Genomic DNA, 17236 nt, shown 5'->3' with positions numbered 1-17236 from the left:
TTCTGCGGGTCGGGAAGAATCCGGAGCATCGCTCCCGGTGTCAGGGGATGCTGAGGGCAGGGAGGGATCTGAGCATCACTCCCGGTGTTAGGGAATTCTGCGGGCAGGGAGAGAGGGATCCGGAGAATCATTCCAGGTGTCAGGGATGCTGCCGGGAGGGATCCGGAGCATCATTCCCTGTGTTAAGGGATTCTGCGGGTCGGGAGGGCTCCGGAGCATTATTCCAGGTGTCAGGGGATGCTGAAAATCCCCACGGAATCCCCTCACACTTATCCAGCTGTGAGAGGATTCTGCGGGCAGGGAGAGAGGGCTCTGAGCATCATTCCCGGTGTGAGGGGATGCTTAGGGCATCCCGAGCACCATTCCCGGTGTCAGAGGATGCTGAGGACATCCCGAGCATCACTCCGGCGCTCGGCTCCCGGGCTGCAGGGGACATTAGGTGGCGATGTCGGCCAAGGAGCGGAGCTGCTGCGAGTGCCAAGGAGCGCGTTGGAGATCCCCGAATCAATTCGGAATAGCATCAAAGTAGCTGATAAACACAGAGAGAGGCGGTGACCTGTTTAATAATCAGGAATTTAATAATCACAGCAGCACCAGGAAACTCCACGGCCAGGGAGATGAAAAATCTGTCCATCCTGCACTGTTATCTCTGATTTTCTCTCCTCTCCCTATCAATATTCCCTGAAATGTGTTGCTGCCGAGCAGATTTAGTGCAGTTTAGCTGCTGGCAAACATTGTTTGTGACTGCTGGAGATCGTGCAATTAATTAATTAATTAACAACGTGGTTATTCCACGGGACAGATCAGCATGGACAAAACCTTCTGCATGAGCAAATTCAGTCGGATAAATAAACTGTGGAGCACGTTGGCATTTAAAAGCCACTTTGCACATAGAAAACGTTTTCATTAATCCTCTCTGAAAGTCATGACCTAATTGCTGCTTTTTTGTCTTGTTGAATAATTACTCACAAGGAACTTTTCTGTGATTTCATCCTTTCAGTGGAACAAATGGGAAATAGTGAACAATCACAGCCTGTGTTACCTGTGTGAGCCAAGGAAACCACAGGCTGCTTGGGTTACTGATAATTCTGCAAAATCAGGAAATTGCCTGCACTTATAGAAAAAAACAATTTAAAAAATCACATTTTGTCTTGAAATATTATTTCAGTTTAGGGGAGTTCTGAATTTTTAATATATATATATGTATGCTCTCAAAAGCCTAATTAAACATTGCTAAATAAAGCAGATCTGAGCAAATCCAATGAAATTTTAATGTCAAAGTTGAGCATAAATAGTGTGGGAAAAGGGAAGATCAGAACTGAGTGAAATGATAATTAATGCTGAAATGCATTTTCACCAAATTGAATTTTTTGCCTTCTGTTTCTTTCCAGGTCCCTCCCACCAAAACCTCCCAAAACTTCCCAGCTTTCCAGCAGCAGGCCAGGATATTTCCTACCTCAGGGAGGGATTCCTGCTCTCAGCTGATGGCTCTGCACGTCTGGATTGTCCAGAATGTGTTTTCCAGGCTCAGTTTTTGGGGTTTTTCCCACCTTTAGTGGAAATCCTGCCCCATGTTGGTGTTGTGTTCACTCTGTGTGTTCATAGAGGGAGAAACTCAGCACTGCTGAATGTCTGTTTCCAGGTTCCCCTCAGTGCTGTGGTTGGGTTGTGTTTCTGCTCTCCCTCCAGCTGTTCCTTGAAGTTCAAATTAATTGAAATCAGCATTTCTCGTCAAGCTGGGCCTTGTTAAAGTCTCTTCTGGCAGAGGCTAAATCTGGGCCTTTGACTTTTTGACAGAATCTGTTTTCAGGTTGAAAAATCTCTTTCCCGATAAGATTTTGGGTTGTTTTCCTGTTTGACTCCAAAAGCCTGAGCTGATCATCTTTAAAGCATTAGCAGCAATTGCTTACAGATGGACTTTCCATATAAAAATGTGATTTCCCCTTCTCCAACCAGGCATTATTGCTGTTTGCCTGAGCTCAGGGGCTTCTCTCTCCTTTTGTTAATTTAACCTCAATATGTTCTGCATGAGTTTATCCAGAGCTATTGGTGTTTTATTAGTTTGGAAAAACAAGCAAACAAAATTCTTTAAACGCTCGTGACATTGTTCAGCTTTTGTCAGTTTAAGGGGAATATTGAATAAACTGGTGCACGAAATGCTTTGGGTTTGGGTTTGGTTCTGGATTTTTATTTTTTAGAAGTTTGCTAATGCTTTTTGGCTCTGGATTTATAGAGCCCAATCTCAGGATCTTCATCTCCCCTGAGTTGTCTCACACCCCTGACTGCACACTCAGAACGCCAGGGTCAGTGAATTTGGTTGTGAATCCTTTAAAAATAGAAATAAGTGATAGTTGGACAGCAAAAAGGACTTTCTGGTGGAGAGCCAGGGCTGCTAACTGAGGAACCATAGCTGTGCTTGTATCATTATTGAGTAAATTTGAGCATTAATGGAGAGCTGGCATCCATTTCTAATTTTAAAAAAAAAAAGTGTTTAAGGTGTATTTCTCTGGGAAATCTGTCTGTTATGTAATTGACTGTTTCCTTGGTGCAGTGACACCCGAAATGCCCAAACTCACTGCTCTGTGTGCTACACCCCAGGAGAATCCCCTTCACCACCATCATCATCCTCACAACTCAACTCCTTCCCTGAGCAAAGATCTTCCCAGCAATCAGGAGCCGCTGGCTGCAGCCTGGTGTTCAGTGCTGAATTTTGGGTTGTTTTTGTGCTGTTTTGTGCTCTTTCCCCCAGGGCAGCCCGAGGTCTGCAGCCCGGAGAGCAGCCTGGTGTGCTGCAGGAGCACTGGGAGCTGGAGGAGAAGCTCAGGGCTTTGTTCCTCCAAACATTTGTCTTCCCAGGCAGAAATCTTCCCGAGAAAGCACTGAGAGGAGTCTGGCAGCATCCTGGGACACCTTTGGGATGTCTGGATGGGATCTCCTCTCTGTTCTCTCCTCCTCCCCATTTTTGGGGCTCAGATGTCACCTCCTCTCCCTGGCTGTGTCCCCAGGCTGTCCCCTGTGCCTCCCCCCTTGTCCCACGTCCCCAATACCTCCTGGACCCCACGGGTCTCTCCTTGGTGCCCCAAACCCTCTGTCAGAGCAGCAATCCCAACTGTGAAGCACTCAGAAAGGTAGGCAGAATTAAATTTATTCCTGAATTGTTGAATAATGTAATGTTCGTGTTGTACATAAAAGAATCACAAACCACCCAGCCTGATTTTCCTAAGAAAACATTTAACTTTTATTAAATCAAGACAGTTTTAAGGAGCAGCGAAAGAAATGAAAGCAAAAACAACTGAACCAGCTTTCAAAGTCGCCCTGTAGCCAAAACATCCATCTGAGGAGCTGAAGGGTTGGTTTTATTTGTTTGTTTGTTTGTTCTTCTGCTGGAGTGTATCACCAATAATTAAAAAAACAACAAAAAAAAAAGGGAGACAAGTGAGTTCAAACCCTTGGAATAAATTAGAGCCATCTCTCCAGGCTGCTGGGAGCTGCCTGCAGCTGCTCTGGTGTCTCCAGGATTTGGGAATGCTGTGCTGGGGGTCACTGCCTGCTGCTGCTCAGGGATCTGGCATGGAGGGGATGTGGATCCTGTGGGTTCTGTGGGTTCCTCTGGATCCCTGTGGGTTATGTGAATTCCTGTGGGTTCCTGTGGATCCCTGTGGGTCCTGTGGGTCCTGCAGACCCTGTGGATCCCTGTGGGTCCTGTGGGTTCACGCAGATCCTGTGAATGCTTGTGGATCCCTGTGGATCTCTGTGGATCCTGTTGATCCCTGTTGATTCCTATGGATTCTGTGGATCCCTCTGGGTCCCTGAGAATCACTGTGGGTCCTTGTGGGTCCCTGAGAATCACTGTGAATCCCCTGGGTTCCTGTGAATCCCTGTGGCTCCTGTGGATCCCATGGATCCATGAGAATCCATGTGAATACCTGTGAATCCTGTGGATCCCATTGATCCCATGGATCCCTGTGGATCTCATTGATCCCATGGATCCCTGCAGACCCTGTGGATCCCTGTGGATCCTGTGGGTTCTGTGGATCCCTGTGGGTCCCTGTGTGTTCCTGTCCCTGCAGACCCCTGTGGGACCCTGTGGCTCATGTGGATCCTGTGGATCCCTGCAGACCCCCGTGGATCCCTGCAGTTCCTGTGGTTCCTGTGGATCCCCATGGATCCCTGTGAATCCTGCAGATCCCATGGTTCCTGTGGATCCCTCCAGACCCCTGTGGATCCCCATGGATCCCTGTGGATCATGCAGATCCTGAGAATCCCTGTTAATCCCGTGGTTCCTGTGGATCATGCAGATCCTGAGAATCCCTGTTAATCCTGTAGTTCCTGTGGATCCTGCAGATCCCAGCCCATCCCCACAGCCCAGTGCTCCCCAGCTCAATCCCTCCATCCCAGCTCAATCCCTCCATCCCCAGCTCCGCGGGGCACACTCGGCTCAGCCCCGAGCTCGGGGCAGGTGAGGCTCCTCTGGGGCCAGGACTTGCCCTCAATGCCATAAAGCACTCCCGAGGCTCTGGGGCTGCTGGCAGGGAAGGGCAGCGAGCTGCAGCTCAGTCAGAGAGGCGACACGGAGCCGGGGGAATGGTCTGCGGGGAGCAAACCTGTATTGGCAGACAGCAAGATGGATGGGATGATCTAATAGTCCTTTTCCATCTCCAAGTTTTATGATTCATTTGTTATTTTAGCCATCTATATATATTTTTTATTTTACCCTAGAGGGGTTCCTTGAAATGTGCGCAATAGATTCCTTTTTTTTTTTTTAATCAGTTGGAAATGTGGGTGTTGCAGGCAGTGTGGGGTGAGGAGCTGGGATGGGTTTGTCCCCCAGAAATAACCCCAAAGCTGGAGCAGGGAGAGCGAAAAATCAGGAGAAACCAAGACAGGGTGGTGGTGTTGCTTTTTTTTCCTCTCATTTTCTTACTTCAAGTGATTATTATTGAAGGGAAAGGAGATTGAGAGAAATCCTTGGTGAGTTTTACTGAAACAGACACATTCCTGTGGTTTTTTTTTTTTACTCCCACAGCCTCTCCAGGTCAGTCTTTTTCTATCTCTGCAGAGAAAGAAAGGCAAAAAAAAAAAAAAAAAGAAACTGAAAGAAAAGAAAAACCCACACAAAAATCAATCCATCAAATGTCATTACAGATTTATTAAGCCTGATGTAGAAAGACTTTTAACAGTAACATCTTCAGAAAGCATAAAAAGAGCACTTCTGTTCAGTCTTGTGCTTTGAAAATCTAAATATATTTTTATCATATAAATAATTCTTTTCATGTTTTAAGTGCATCTGGTTTTTTTTCTTTTTTTTTTTTTTTCCCTTTTTCCTTTTCAAATTTCCATTTCACAATTGGCCAAAAAAAAAAAAAAAACCAACCAAAAAACCCAAAAAAACCCCCGAAGTCTGCATCGAGTGAAATGAAGCCATTTGCAAAGCTAATGATGTTGTGAAGCATGTCTGTGGTGAGCCATATCAGCTAGATTTCAGAAAGGTAGTTCAATGAGTGCAGCATTAAAATGAGGGACAGCCTCCAGCAAAATCATAATTGAACACACCCAAGTCCTTAATGTCTGCAGTTGGGTTTCCTGATGCAAATTACGATAACATTTCAGTCGCTTTCCAGTAGCTGCAGTGGAAAAGAGACATTTTATGCCACAAAGGGAAGAATTACCATGTTTAAAAATGTAAATAATATATGTATAGAAACCTTTTTTATGGAAATGAGGCATTCAGGATTATGTGAACAGTTTGGGCTATTTTTTTTTTTTTTCCCTTTTAAACACAACAGATAAAGATGTGTGATCTATTATTCAGGGCTTTAATTACAGTTCTAAAACTGCAGTGATTTTATTTAAAAAAAAAAAATCCCTGGGCATAAAAAGTAATGTTTTCTGTGGGAAAGTTGAGGGATTTTTTTTTATACAATATATTTACCGTGGTGAAAATACAGAACAAAAAAAAATCACCATTAATAGATTTCAATGCTACAAAATCATACACAGAAATACATCTTAAATGCTCTGGAATACACTCATCTTCCTGTAAATCAGAAAAGGCCTTAGATAAATAGGTTTGACCTGATTTAAATTTAATGAGATACATAGTCCTGATTGTTAATAATTGGTTTGGGGGAACCCAAAACAATAAAAGCAATAATCTCCTCTAGTATAAATTATATGAATTTATTTAGCAATCAACCGAAGGGGGGGGGGAGAAAAAAAAAAAGCCATTTACATTATCAATTTGTTTAGTTTAGGTTAGCGATAATAAGCAAATAATTGGCAGCCAAATTGCCAGGCAGGCTTGGAGCGAGGCAGGGAATATTGGGAATATCCTGTGTGTGATGAAGCTCTAGGGCCACTAGATGGTATGATCCTCCCAGCAGAAAGGGCTTTTTCCATGGAAGGACCATTCATAATCATCCCAAGCAAGTGAAACATGGTTTTGATTAAAGCAGCCTGTTGGCTCAATAATCTTCGTAATTTTAAAAACATCCTTAATGTGGAAGAAGAACACTGCAATGTCAGAAATGGCCTTGGGGCCCATTATAAACAGCAACAAAATAAATAAGGAGAAGAAATGAGAGGTCATGAAAACAAAATTAAGCTAATGTTTCAAATTTTGACAATTATGAATTGTTCCTCCAAGAAGACATTAAAAAAAATAATTCAGGCACTATTAGATAAAATACAAAGAGAATAATCGTACATGTATGAGTTTCCCGTGGGACTAAGCATGCTTTAAAAGCAAAACTTGACTTAGATTTCCCCTCTTCCCCCAACCCCCTTTCTAGCCAGAAACTGGGCAGGTCTCATGCAAACACAGACTTGCTTCTCCGAGTTCCTCCAAAAACTCCTCTCTAATTCCTTTATGAGCCATTCAAAGATGATGACCGAAAAAACAAACAAAGAAAAATTACAAGCGTGTTTTCTATTAAAAAAAAAAAAAAATAACATCCCCCGTTATGGACCAATTTTTCTTTTTTTTTTTTTTGTAGCAAACCGAAACAAGCAAATATAACAAAATCTGTGTTCATAACATGGCAATATAGTTAATATATACAACTATGTACAGTATAAAAATGCATCAAAGGCGCAACTTTTCATCCAAACAAGCTGCAGTGCCCGAGGAGGAGCAGCTTGGCCCCCTCCTCTCTAGGTTACAGGCAATATGTTCTATACAGCATGCACTGGTTACAAAATGAGTGCAGGAGCACCGAGACATTCGCCAGGGAAAGTCACCGCCAGCCTCCCGCCAGGGAGTCCCCTTTGCGTCGTTCGTATAAAAAATGGGTTTAATCTCGCCTCGTTGCCATTTGGACTATGTACATTTGTTCTGAAAGAGGAATGAGCTTGTGGTTCTTTATTTTCCTCAGCGTTTTGGAACCAAAATCCTGACACCGCGGGTCACAGGGGTGACCTGGAGATGCTGCCAGCAGCAGAGGTGTGATGAGAGCTGGGGAGGAGCAAAGCATCCGATTCACCACTGGGGCTCCACGGCTGAAACGGGGCTGAAATTGGGCTGAGTCCCTCCTGATTCGTGCTGACACATCCACATCATCAAACCCAAAATATTCCACGTCACCAAACCCAAAACGAACAGAGTAAAACACCAACAGAGGATTGAGGAGAGGTGCCTGAGCGCAGGACAAGAGGGCACACTGTAGCAGAGACATAGGACAGAGAAATACCCTGAGCCAAATAAATGTTGAGCTTTGCCAGCTTTTGCAACCTGTATTGCACATTGCAGTTTGCAGCCGAGGTGCTGCCCTGCACGCCCTGCAGGTGATGCACAAACACACCAACACACCGTGCTGCAGGGAATGGCTGTGTGCTCTGCACTCCCACCTGGACACACACAGCCATTCCTGAATGTCACCTGCAGCATTCCCCGGTGACAACACTGCCACAGAAATCTCCCAGTCCGGGGCAGTTGTGAGGATGGGGAAATCATTCCCTGCCTTTAGCATAGCTGCGTTTTTAGCAAGATGTTATTTTCATTTTCATCATGAAATACTGATCTTTTTTTTCCCCCTGCTATTTCATCTGAGGAGTCTAATGAAAGAATTTGTTGCCTTTACTTAGATCAAAAAAGGAAAGAAAAAAAAGTTTGCTCAGCTCGATGGTGTGAACTGAGGTGGAGCTGTACGAGCCGCCAGGATTAGTATTTAATCTGTTGTCTCAAACAGGGCTTTTCACAAAGGCCTAAAGACATCTCATGAGCTGAGAGGGATGATGAACTGGAAGTTTATTACTCTGCAGTTAAGTCTAGTGGTACAGCAAGTTCACTTTTAAAAATACTCTCCAAGAAAATATTGTGCAGACACTTTGGGACAAGAAACTAGTGTAGTCTGAAACTTCATCTACTCTTCACACCTTTTCTGGCATAATCAAAACAAAAAAACACCACTGGACGGAAGGATCCTGGGATAAAAGTGCTTGCCCTGGTATAAAATGGTCCAGCAGGGCCAAGGAGCTGTACCAGTATAAAGTGCTTTATAGTGATACAACTGGTGTTACATCAGGACTTTGACAAGCACAGTCACATCAATATCTAAGTTCTGCAATCACCTCCCTGACATCACTGTAAACCCTCTGAAGTGCAGGAGATTTAATTTGCCTGGAGCTAGAGGCTGAAGTTCGCTGAAGTTGTTTCCAAAACGGCCTAAACTCGTTTGGAATCTGAGGCTGGGACCATGAGGGAGGAGTTTGGAGCTGTGCAGACAGAGGGCAAACCTGCTGGATTTGAAGGAATGGCTCTGGATTTACACAGGAATAAATTTATCCAGAATCTGGCTAAATCTGGGTTCTGTTTTTCAGACATTGGGCTGGAATGGGAGGGAGGTGTTTGCAGGGAAGATCAGGAGGGTGCAGAGGGGATGTGGCACAGCATGTGTGGGGTGAAAAAATTGAGTCAGTTTCCAGTACCACTGCAAAACCCTGATTTGTACTATTTTATTCTTTCACTTTCCTTCAGAAGACAACTGGGGAGTAAAACCTCTAATTTCTGTGTGCTTTCCACTGCAGGAAATAATGAAGAAATAAAGGAAAACCTGGGAAGCATTTCATTCTGGAATAACATCCTAGTGGCTGATCAACCAACAGACTGACCTTGAATTCAGGTGCTGACAAATTAGGACCTCAGTGATGAAATGTGAATTGAAATCTGCCTTTAAATGCACGTTCTTTATTTTTTTGTTATGTTTAATAATATCACACTTGCTGTGGTCCAACCTGCCACACAACAAATGCTCAAAAGTTGGACTCAATGATCTTGGAGATCTTTCCCAACCTAAATGATTCTGTGACATAAAAAAGGCTCATTTTGCACTCACCAATGTCCAACTCAAACTCTTCAGCACCACTATGGAAATGTTCTTAATTCTAGTGAAATTCAAGAACCTCTTGCTGACCATTTCCAGCTGAGGACAAGGAATGCTGTGAGCTGTGGGATAAATTGTGATGGGAGCAGGAAAGCTGAGGAAAACCACAGTGTCACTGACCCTGCTGTGGAAACCAAGGAGCAGCTGATCTGGGGACCCTTGGGTGCTCAATATCCAGGAATTAGAGCTCTCCAGCTCCTAACCACAACTTCCTAGAGCAGCAAAGACATGTCAAGCTGTGCTGTGGGAAGCTGGGCACAAACCAGCAGCACTTGTTCCCAATCTATCCAGGTGGCTCCAGCGGTGCTCCTGCTTGGGGACAGATGGCCTCTAAAGCCTGCTGTAATTGCAACATATTGATCCCGAATCTGTGATCAATACTGTCTTTATAGAGAGAATTTTAAATATAAATTGCATCGTATATCTGCTGGTGAGGACAAAAGCCCTGTGTGATGGAGATTTCCCTCCAGTGCTTGCTCCAGCCCCGGATGGGATATGGAGAGGGGACAGGAACAGCCCAGACAGAGCCATCTCCTCAATCTCTGCCAAAATCTGCCTGCCTGCCTCATTCCCTCGTTTCCATCACAGGTTGGATCCCAAGGAACACCCACAGCATGGCCCTGAGTGGATCAGGCTGTTGGGAATCAGCACAGAGCCAGCGTCCCCTGGGCAGCTCCCACCCAAAATTCCAATATTTCTATTTTCCCGGTCACCAAGGGCAGCTCGTTTGCCATTCAAATCCTGCACGATGCTTCCCAGTGGGAATATCCCCTTCTGGTTTAGGAGCTGAGCTGCGGGTATGAAGCAATCAATAAATATGGCACTTTATCAAAACATGATTAAGGAAAGAAAAAAGGCCAAAAATTAGGGAAACAATCCCTCCCATCTGAATGCATGGAGTTGACTCAATAGCCTGTAAAGCTGGCTTGGAAGGCTTCACCCCCTATTGTGCTAATATATAATTATTGATTTTTAAAATGACTTTTTATATCCTCCCTGATCTCTAAAAAAGCTAGGGAGGTCAGTCTTGTAAATACTTTTACAAGTAGGTAATAAAACCCATGATAACTTGCATTGACAAGTAATTACTGGGCAGGTTTGTTAGCAGATTCTCAAAGATTTTTTTTTAACCCAACAATTATTATTGTACTAATGACAGCCATTTTTAAAGTTAAGTGTCCTTCTCCCTCTCAGCTTAAGTAATAAGAGCCTGGAAAAACCACCTGAGACTGATCCACTGAAATTCTTACATATTAGGCCCCAAAGGGATGCTAATTACATCTCCCTGTTTTAAAATAGAACATTATTTTTTTCCAGGTGATATGGCTTATTTTGACACGGATGGTGGTGGGAAGGGAGCTCTGCTTTCTGAATAAATCCTTCAAAGCAGCGTGTGAGGGTAACAATTCTTCCTGCTTTATTTCAGTGCAAGAGCATAAACAGCTTGGATATGTGGTGTATCAATATGCCACTTGTTAATAAGCAAGGACGTGAATCATAAATATTCGGCTGTTTGATCACCAGGCTTTTAATTAATGTTTTGATGATCTCCAATAAGAATAAAAGTCAGAGCGATAGATATTGAGCAGCGACGACAGAGAAAAGATGCAATGATTTTCTGTGTTACCTGATTTATATGACAGAAAAACTATCAACTCATCCAGTTTCGTACAGAGAAAAGAGAGAAGAGACGTACATTTTCTTCTTTTTATATCATATTGTAAAAAAAAAAATATTTTAAAAAAAAATCACTTAATCCAAATGTGTACCTAAAACGTTCCCCGAGGACAGCGATGCAGGCAGAATGATCAAGCTTTGGCACTGTGTGATAAAGGTTTGTGGCCAGATTTTTAAACAAACTAGCTGCTCCCACACAGTGAAGCCTCCTGAGCAAAACCTGACCTCCCTCAGGGGGTTTGGCTTCCCAAAACCTCCCAAAACCTCAGCAGCTCTGGGCTCCCAGGCAGGGCAGTGTGTCCTGTGGTCACCCTGAGCTCCCAGGGCTCCAGCACAGCCTCTTTTCTGCCAGAACTGAGCAGCTTTGCCCCAGAAAACTCCAGCTCAGGGTGCCGAGGGCTGGCTGGGGACTCCAGGTGTCCTTTTTGTGGGAAGAGGCTCCCGACAGCTCCCATGTGGGAATCCTACTGCAAACCCTGCCAAAAACCAGCCAAACCCCACCTGTGACAGCACCAGGGCTGGCAGCTGCACCTGGCAGGTGCTGCAAACAACCCAAAATTCTCTCCCTGCACCCAAAATCCTGGGAAAAGGAGCTCCAAGTGCAGTTTGTCCCCCGGGGTGATTTTGGGTCAACACCACATGCCCCACCTCGTGCAACTTCACCTCCTAACTCCGGCCTGGGCTGTGCAATTTAACAGCTTGTGAGGAGCTCGATGCTAATGCATTGATTTGGCTCTAATAGAATTTTGCTGTCGATGGCCGGCGCTCAGCACGGCGCAGCCTTCAGTCCTAACCCATCTGAAGGCTCTGCTCGTTTCCAGTTGAGCTCCGTTCATTTCCAGTTGAATAGGTTAAGCAAAGACAGACCTCACTGTTCTCAATTCACTTTATGATCCTCCCATCATAAAAAATAATATCAGCACCTTGCTTTTCATGTCAGAACTACATTTGAGCTGCTATTCCCTATGCCCATGAGTAAATCCCATAAAAGCCGCCCCGTTGTACTGTCGCTATTTTTCCTTGTGGATGATTGATTGATGGATGAGTGCTGACACTTCAATGAAGCTATTTCGACTGCCATCTCAATCCGATGATGTGAGGGGTATATTTTCTGTCCATGCCTCATTACTTCAGAATGACATTCCTGGAACTTCATTTACTTTTTCCCTCCTTCCCTCAAGCGCCATATTTTTTCCCATCTAGGTTATGCATGCCATAAAAAAAGCAATTTGCTATTATATGTGGCATAAGGGCAACACTTTCCCTAGGAGGTAAATAAGAAGGGCCTTTTTTTCTCCTCCATGTTGAGTTTAGGGATCATGTCAAAATTTCCCGAGCAGTGCCAAAACAGGCCCTTCTGCACGAGCCACAGGGAATGCAGGGAACATATTCAGTCTGATTTTGTGACTGCTGCACTTCAATTATATCCTTGAACGTCGCAAACAAAACAACAGCAAAAGACACCCCAAAGCCCTTTCTGATTTGAGAAAGAGCCTCTTCTCCACTCGTGCCTCGCATACTTTGAATATTTCATTTGCCGCGGAACAGCAATTTACAACTTGATCCAGACTTATTTTTCCTTGGAGAATAGGGGAAGTTCATCGTTAAATGCGGAGATGGATTTGTCTAGTGGAGGTTGCTCTCTCTGAGTGAGCAGGGCTGCGCCTGGATTTCCAAGCAGTGCACTAGGAAAAGTGAGATTGTGACATTGGCGTATCCTGGAAGATCCTGGGAGTTGACTTGGGACCCGATTTTAATCTGTGTAATACAGTATTCCCGTTAATAATAATGTATAATTAAGACATCCGTTAAAAATCCATAACGTTAATTTAATGGAGAAAATCTAATACAGTTCTATTGGAATTTTTACGTTAAATTAACTTTAACGGGCTTTTAATGGATGTCTTAATTAGATCTCATTATTAACGTGAATATTCCACAAATTAAAATTGGGATCTCGAAGTTTTAATGAAAAAAGTTCCAAGCACAAATTTGAAATTGCCGTTTTTGTAGCCCCCTTCTCCCAGGTCTGAGGGGATTTGGAGGCAGGGCTGGTGGTGCTCACTGGCTGGACAGAGCTCAGATACCAAATTATAATCCCATTTTTGGTGGCACAAATCCAAGGTCACTCCGTTGACTACAACAGAGCTTCAGGTTTGCACTCACCTAACTGAGAAAGGAATTCTACTTTTATTCTTTTATATCTATATATAGATATTTATATAGTGATATTTATATATAGATATATCTATATTTATATAATGTTCAATAATCTAACAATAGTACTTTTGTTTAAAAATCCCTCCATCCCATATGTCTCGTCATAAACCGTAATGGAGATTTAAATATATACATATATCTGAGGAATAAAACAAACTGAAAATAATCCATTTCAAACAAATCTTTGGCAGCAACATGGTTAAGCATAACTATTTGAACAACTTGCACAGAAGATTAACATTGTTCAGAGGTTTTTTGGCTCAGAATCTGTTTTAACTTAATAATTCTTGTACTTACTGTGATGTATTGATCCCTAGTGCAATGACTGGATTGGGCAACCCAGGTGCAACAGTAATAGCTGCACAGAATAGAAACATTTCCTTTAGACAAACTATCCCAAAGGGGTTATAAATAGGAAATGGACATTACCATGAAAAGTAAAGCTTCCAATGTGACTGCATCTCGTGTAGCACACTTGGACATTAAACTATGAAGAATTTTTTTTTCCTGTCAAGTGTTACAAATTGACGAAATAAGTACATCAATGTTCTCAGTCATTATCTTACTTCAGTGGCACTTTGTTTTAGTGACAGCAAAAAGGGACAGTGGAGACCAGACAGCCCCAGTGCAGTTTATCAATGGAAATCTAATATCGTCCATAAGCAGGGGAGTGGAAATCAATACTTCATTACCAAATTGTTAGTGAGGATGAAGAAGGATAGCAGGAGTTTTTTGGCAGCCTCCTCGGTCCGGGTTGCTGGGAGTTCAATGTCAGGGCTGTGGTGCTGAGCTGGGCTGGAGAGCTGGGCTGGAGAGCTGGGCTGGAGAGCTGGGCTAAGGCATTCGTCCTGCAAGCACAACAATAACAAACAGCCACAGTTACACAGGCTGACCACCAGCCCAGACTATTCACTGGGCACTTCCAGCCATGGAAAGGTCTGGAAATGAGCTCTGCTTTGCTTTGTCCACCCACAGCCTCACAGCAAGCAAGGACACCCCAGTGTGGATGGAACGCTGGGAATCAATCAGGGAGCAGTGGGCAAACTCCAGCTGGTGCTGAGGCTCTGCCTGCTCACCCAGCCCCTCACTCTGCTGTTCCCTCATGCTCCTCAAACCTGGATTTTCTTCCTACAGCCAGCCAAGAACATGCTCTAAAATCCCCATGGACAGTTGGACATCTCAGTACCCACACAATATTTAATTACTCCACTGCTGCTGTGCTATTCCTGCTTGCTGTGCATCTCCCCAGCACCAAAAGCCATCTTCCAATGGACCTTTTCCATCCTGCAGCTGCTAAAAGTGACTCAAGTTGTGAAGTTTCTGCTACACAGAGACAGAAGGAGCTTGTTTTATTGGATTTCAAGATGTGGGTTTAAAAGTTCAGCCCCAAGTTGAGTTCTGCTTTGCTTATAACCTGGGAGAAGGATATTGAGGAAAACAGGAGAAAAAAAAACCAACTGGAAAAATAGGGTGAGAAATGAGGCAGGCAGTAAGTAGAGTGAAAGTCAATCTGGAGAGAGCACAGAGGAATAAAAGGCCTGCAGTGGGCAAAGAGAAATATGTTACTGAAAAATATATTATCTGTTCAAGGCCGTGGATATTTCAGCAAACACAACTCAAATCCTGCAGTGTGCTCTCTGTGTTCTGGCTAAATCAACTGGAAATTCAGTAGCAGCTTTATTTAAAGTAAAATAAACTCAGCTTTTCGAAAAATTCCGTATGAAAACAAAAAAGTGCATTGACTTCATGCTAGTTAATTTATAATTTGGTTTGTTTTACAATATCTTCACCTTTTCAGTTTTCACAGTGATGCTGAGTTTTGCATTGGCAACCCAAACCTGCTGTGGAGAAACTGTTGGAAGGGAAGAAGAGGTTTTGGCAGCTGAATGCAGAGACTTTTGGCAACTGAGAATGCATGGAAGTCAGTTTGAAATTGTGGTGAATACCTTGGATCATTATTCCCACTTAAAAGATATTAAAAGCAATCCATGTTGACACTTTAAAACGTTGCCTTTAGGTTTCAGAGGTAATGCTCCAGAGCAATTCACACTCTGCAAAGCTATTATTTTTCACTGCAAAAGGGCAAAGCTGTGCCAGTTTGCACCCTGCTCAGATTTTAAAGGAATCCAGAAGCATTGTTATTGTAGGGCCTAGAACTGAAACACAGCAATGCTGTGGCCAAATCCTCCCTGTGGAATCACCTCTGCAATGGTCCAAGGGAGGCTGAGGGGATGGCACAGAACTGGGCTTTGCAGAGGTTTCCAGGATGGAAAACCACCTGTGACATCCCCCTGAGGTGGGACAGACAGACACCAGGGGCTGGCATGAGGGACAGGGGTGACCTGAGAGCACCACTGGTGACTCTTCATTAGCTCAACTCTGCCTCCAGAACCTCATTAGGATAATTAAGCAGTGTGATGTTACCAAAACAGTTAAATCTGGGAAGGAGTTGCTGCAGAGCACTGCTTCCCTGCCAGTGGGAAACATTGATAAAAGCTGGGATTGGAAAAATGAAAAGCCAAACTCCTGCCTCCTTTTCTTTTTCTGTCACTGTGGGGAAGGTGCTGAGACTTTTTCACCAGCAATAAAATCAGCATAGAAATAATCCTGGTCACTTCCCTATCACAAGGGGAGCGTACACAGGGCAATATTAGGGACACTGTGAGCCCTGGGCAGACACTTGAGAGGCACACTGGTCAGTGGAAAGGTCCACCAGAAACTCTTCTGGCAACAAATAAACTTTTAAGGCTCAGTGTCCATGTACTTGACTGATGGTAACATCCATGCACAAGTAAAATCAATTGGGACTTGGCATCGATTTCCATGGGATAAGTACTTCACCCCTAAGGTCTTTTGGCCAACTGAAGTCTCCATCCTTGTGGGTTTTGTTGGTTTTTTTAAATTGATACCACTGCAGGCTGGGACAGGACTTTGGGAAATTAATTAGTGTGAGCCCTGATCAATAAGGGTCATAGTTTATGTATTTCATTATCAAGTCTGAAAGAGATTCAGAGAGTTTGTGGAGAGCTTGTCACCTGCAGTCAGGGCAGAGCAAGCTGCACATTCCAACAGCACTTGATGGGCAGAGTCTGCTGCTTGCTGGGCATTTGCTGAAATGTAGCTCAGCATGTGCCATAAAGAGAACTCCATCATTTCAATCCTGTTCTGAAAACGTGGCTGAGGCTGCTCATTACACTGATGTCTTGTACAGCATTTGTGAAATACCCGTTGCAGATACTGAAAAGCTTTGCTTTTATTTAACACTAATTATCAAGCCATCAACAGATGTAAAAAGTCTGATCTGTTTGATGGTGGATGTGTCAGGGCTCAGCATTCCTCCTCACAGCCTTCCACTCCTGGTGGCACAGAGCTGGTGGCACAGCAGGGACACTGGCAGGGACACTGTCACTGCTGGGCAGAGCTCAGAGCTCAGAGCCCCCAGGGTGCAGCCCAGCTGGGCTACCAGTTCACACAGCAGTGGCCACCTCACCTTCCACCCCACAGGCTTGCTCTGCTCTCCCCAGTGTCCCCTCTGCCCTCCTCTCCGTGGCCAAAAGCCACACCAACGGGGTGATGTGACTCCCCAGGGCTGTGTGCTCATGGAATGGTTTTGAAGTTGTGGAATCCCAGAATGGTTTGGGTTGAAGGGACCTTAAAGTTTGTCTCATTCTGCCCACAACTTCCACTGTCCCAAGTTGCTCCAAGACCAACAAGTGTCCAGCCTTGGACACTTGCAGGGATCCAGGGACACCCTGTGCCAGGGCCTGCCCACCTCACTGGGAAGGATTCCTTCTTGACATCCCACCTAAATTTCCCCTCTTTCAGTTTGAAGCCATTCTCCCTTGTCCTGTCACTCCAGCTCCTGCTGAAGGGTCCCTTCCAGCTTCCTCACAAACCCCTACAGATCCCAGAAGGTGCTGTGTCCTTCAGTATCTGAAATCCATCTCTTGGGCATTGCT

General features: G+C 44.3%; 1 protein-coding gene across 2 annotated transcripts in view; it reads right to left on the bottom strand.

The window, feature by feature from the left end:
- Nucleotides 1–5129: 5129 nt before the first annotated feature.
- The window catches only part of TSHZ2 (teashirt zinc finger homeobox 2), a 206130-nt gene continuing 194023 nt past the window's right edge, over nt 5130–17236 (bottom strand). For both annotated transcript variants that reach the window (XM_085079274.1, XM_085079275.1), the window contains exon 3: nt 5130–14125. Coding sequence is in view for 1 of the 2 variants with exons in the window: in XM_085079275.1 (XP_084935401.1) it covers nt 14124–14125 (2 nt within the window). In the remaining variant the exon portion in view is untranslated. The remainder of the gene's footprint in view (nt 14126–17236) is intronic.

Source organism: Lichenostomus cassidix, chromosome 20, assembly GCF_008360975.1.
Source record: "Lichenostomus cassidix isolate B80296 chromosome 20, HeHo_3.0, whole genome shotgun sequence".
In the NCBI taxonomy this organism is placed as follows: domain Eukaryota; kingdom Metazoa; phylum Chordata; class Aves; order Passeriformes; family Meliphagidae; genus Lichenostomus; species Lichenostomus cassidix.
Note: the sequence above shows the minus strand (reverse complement) of the source record. Positions and strands in the feature narration are given on the sequence as shown.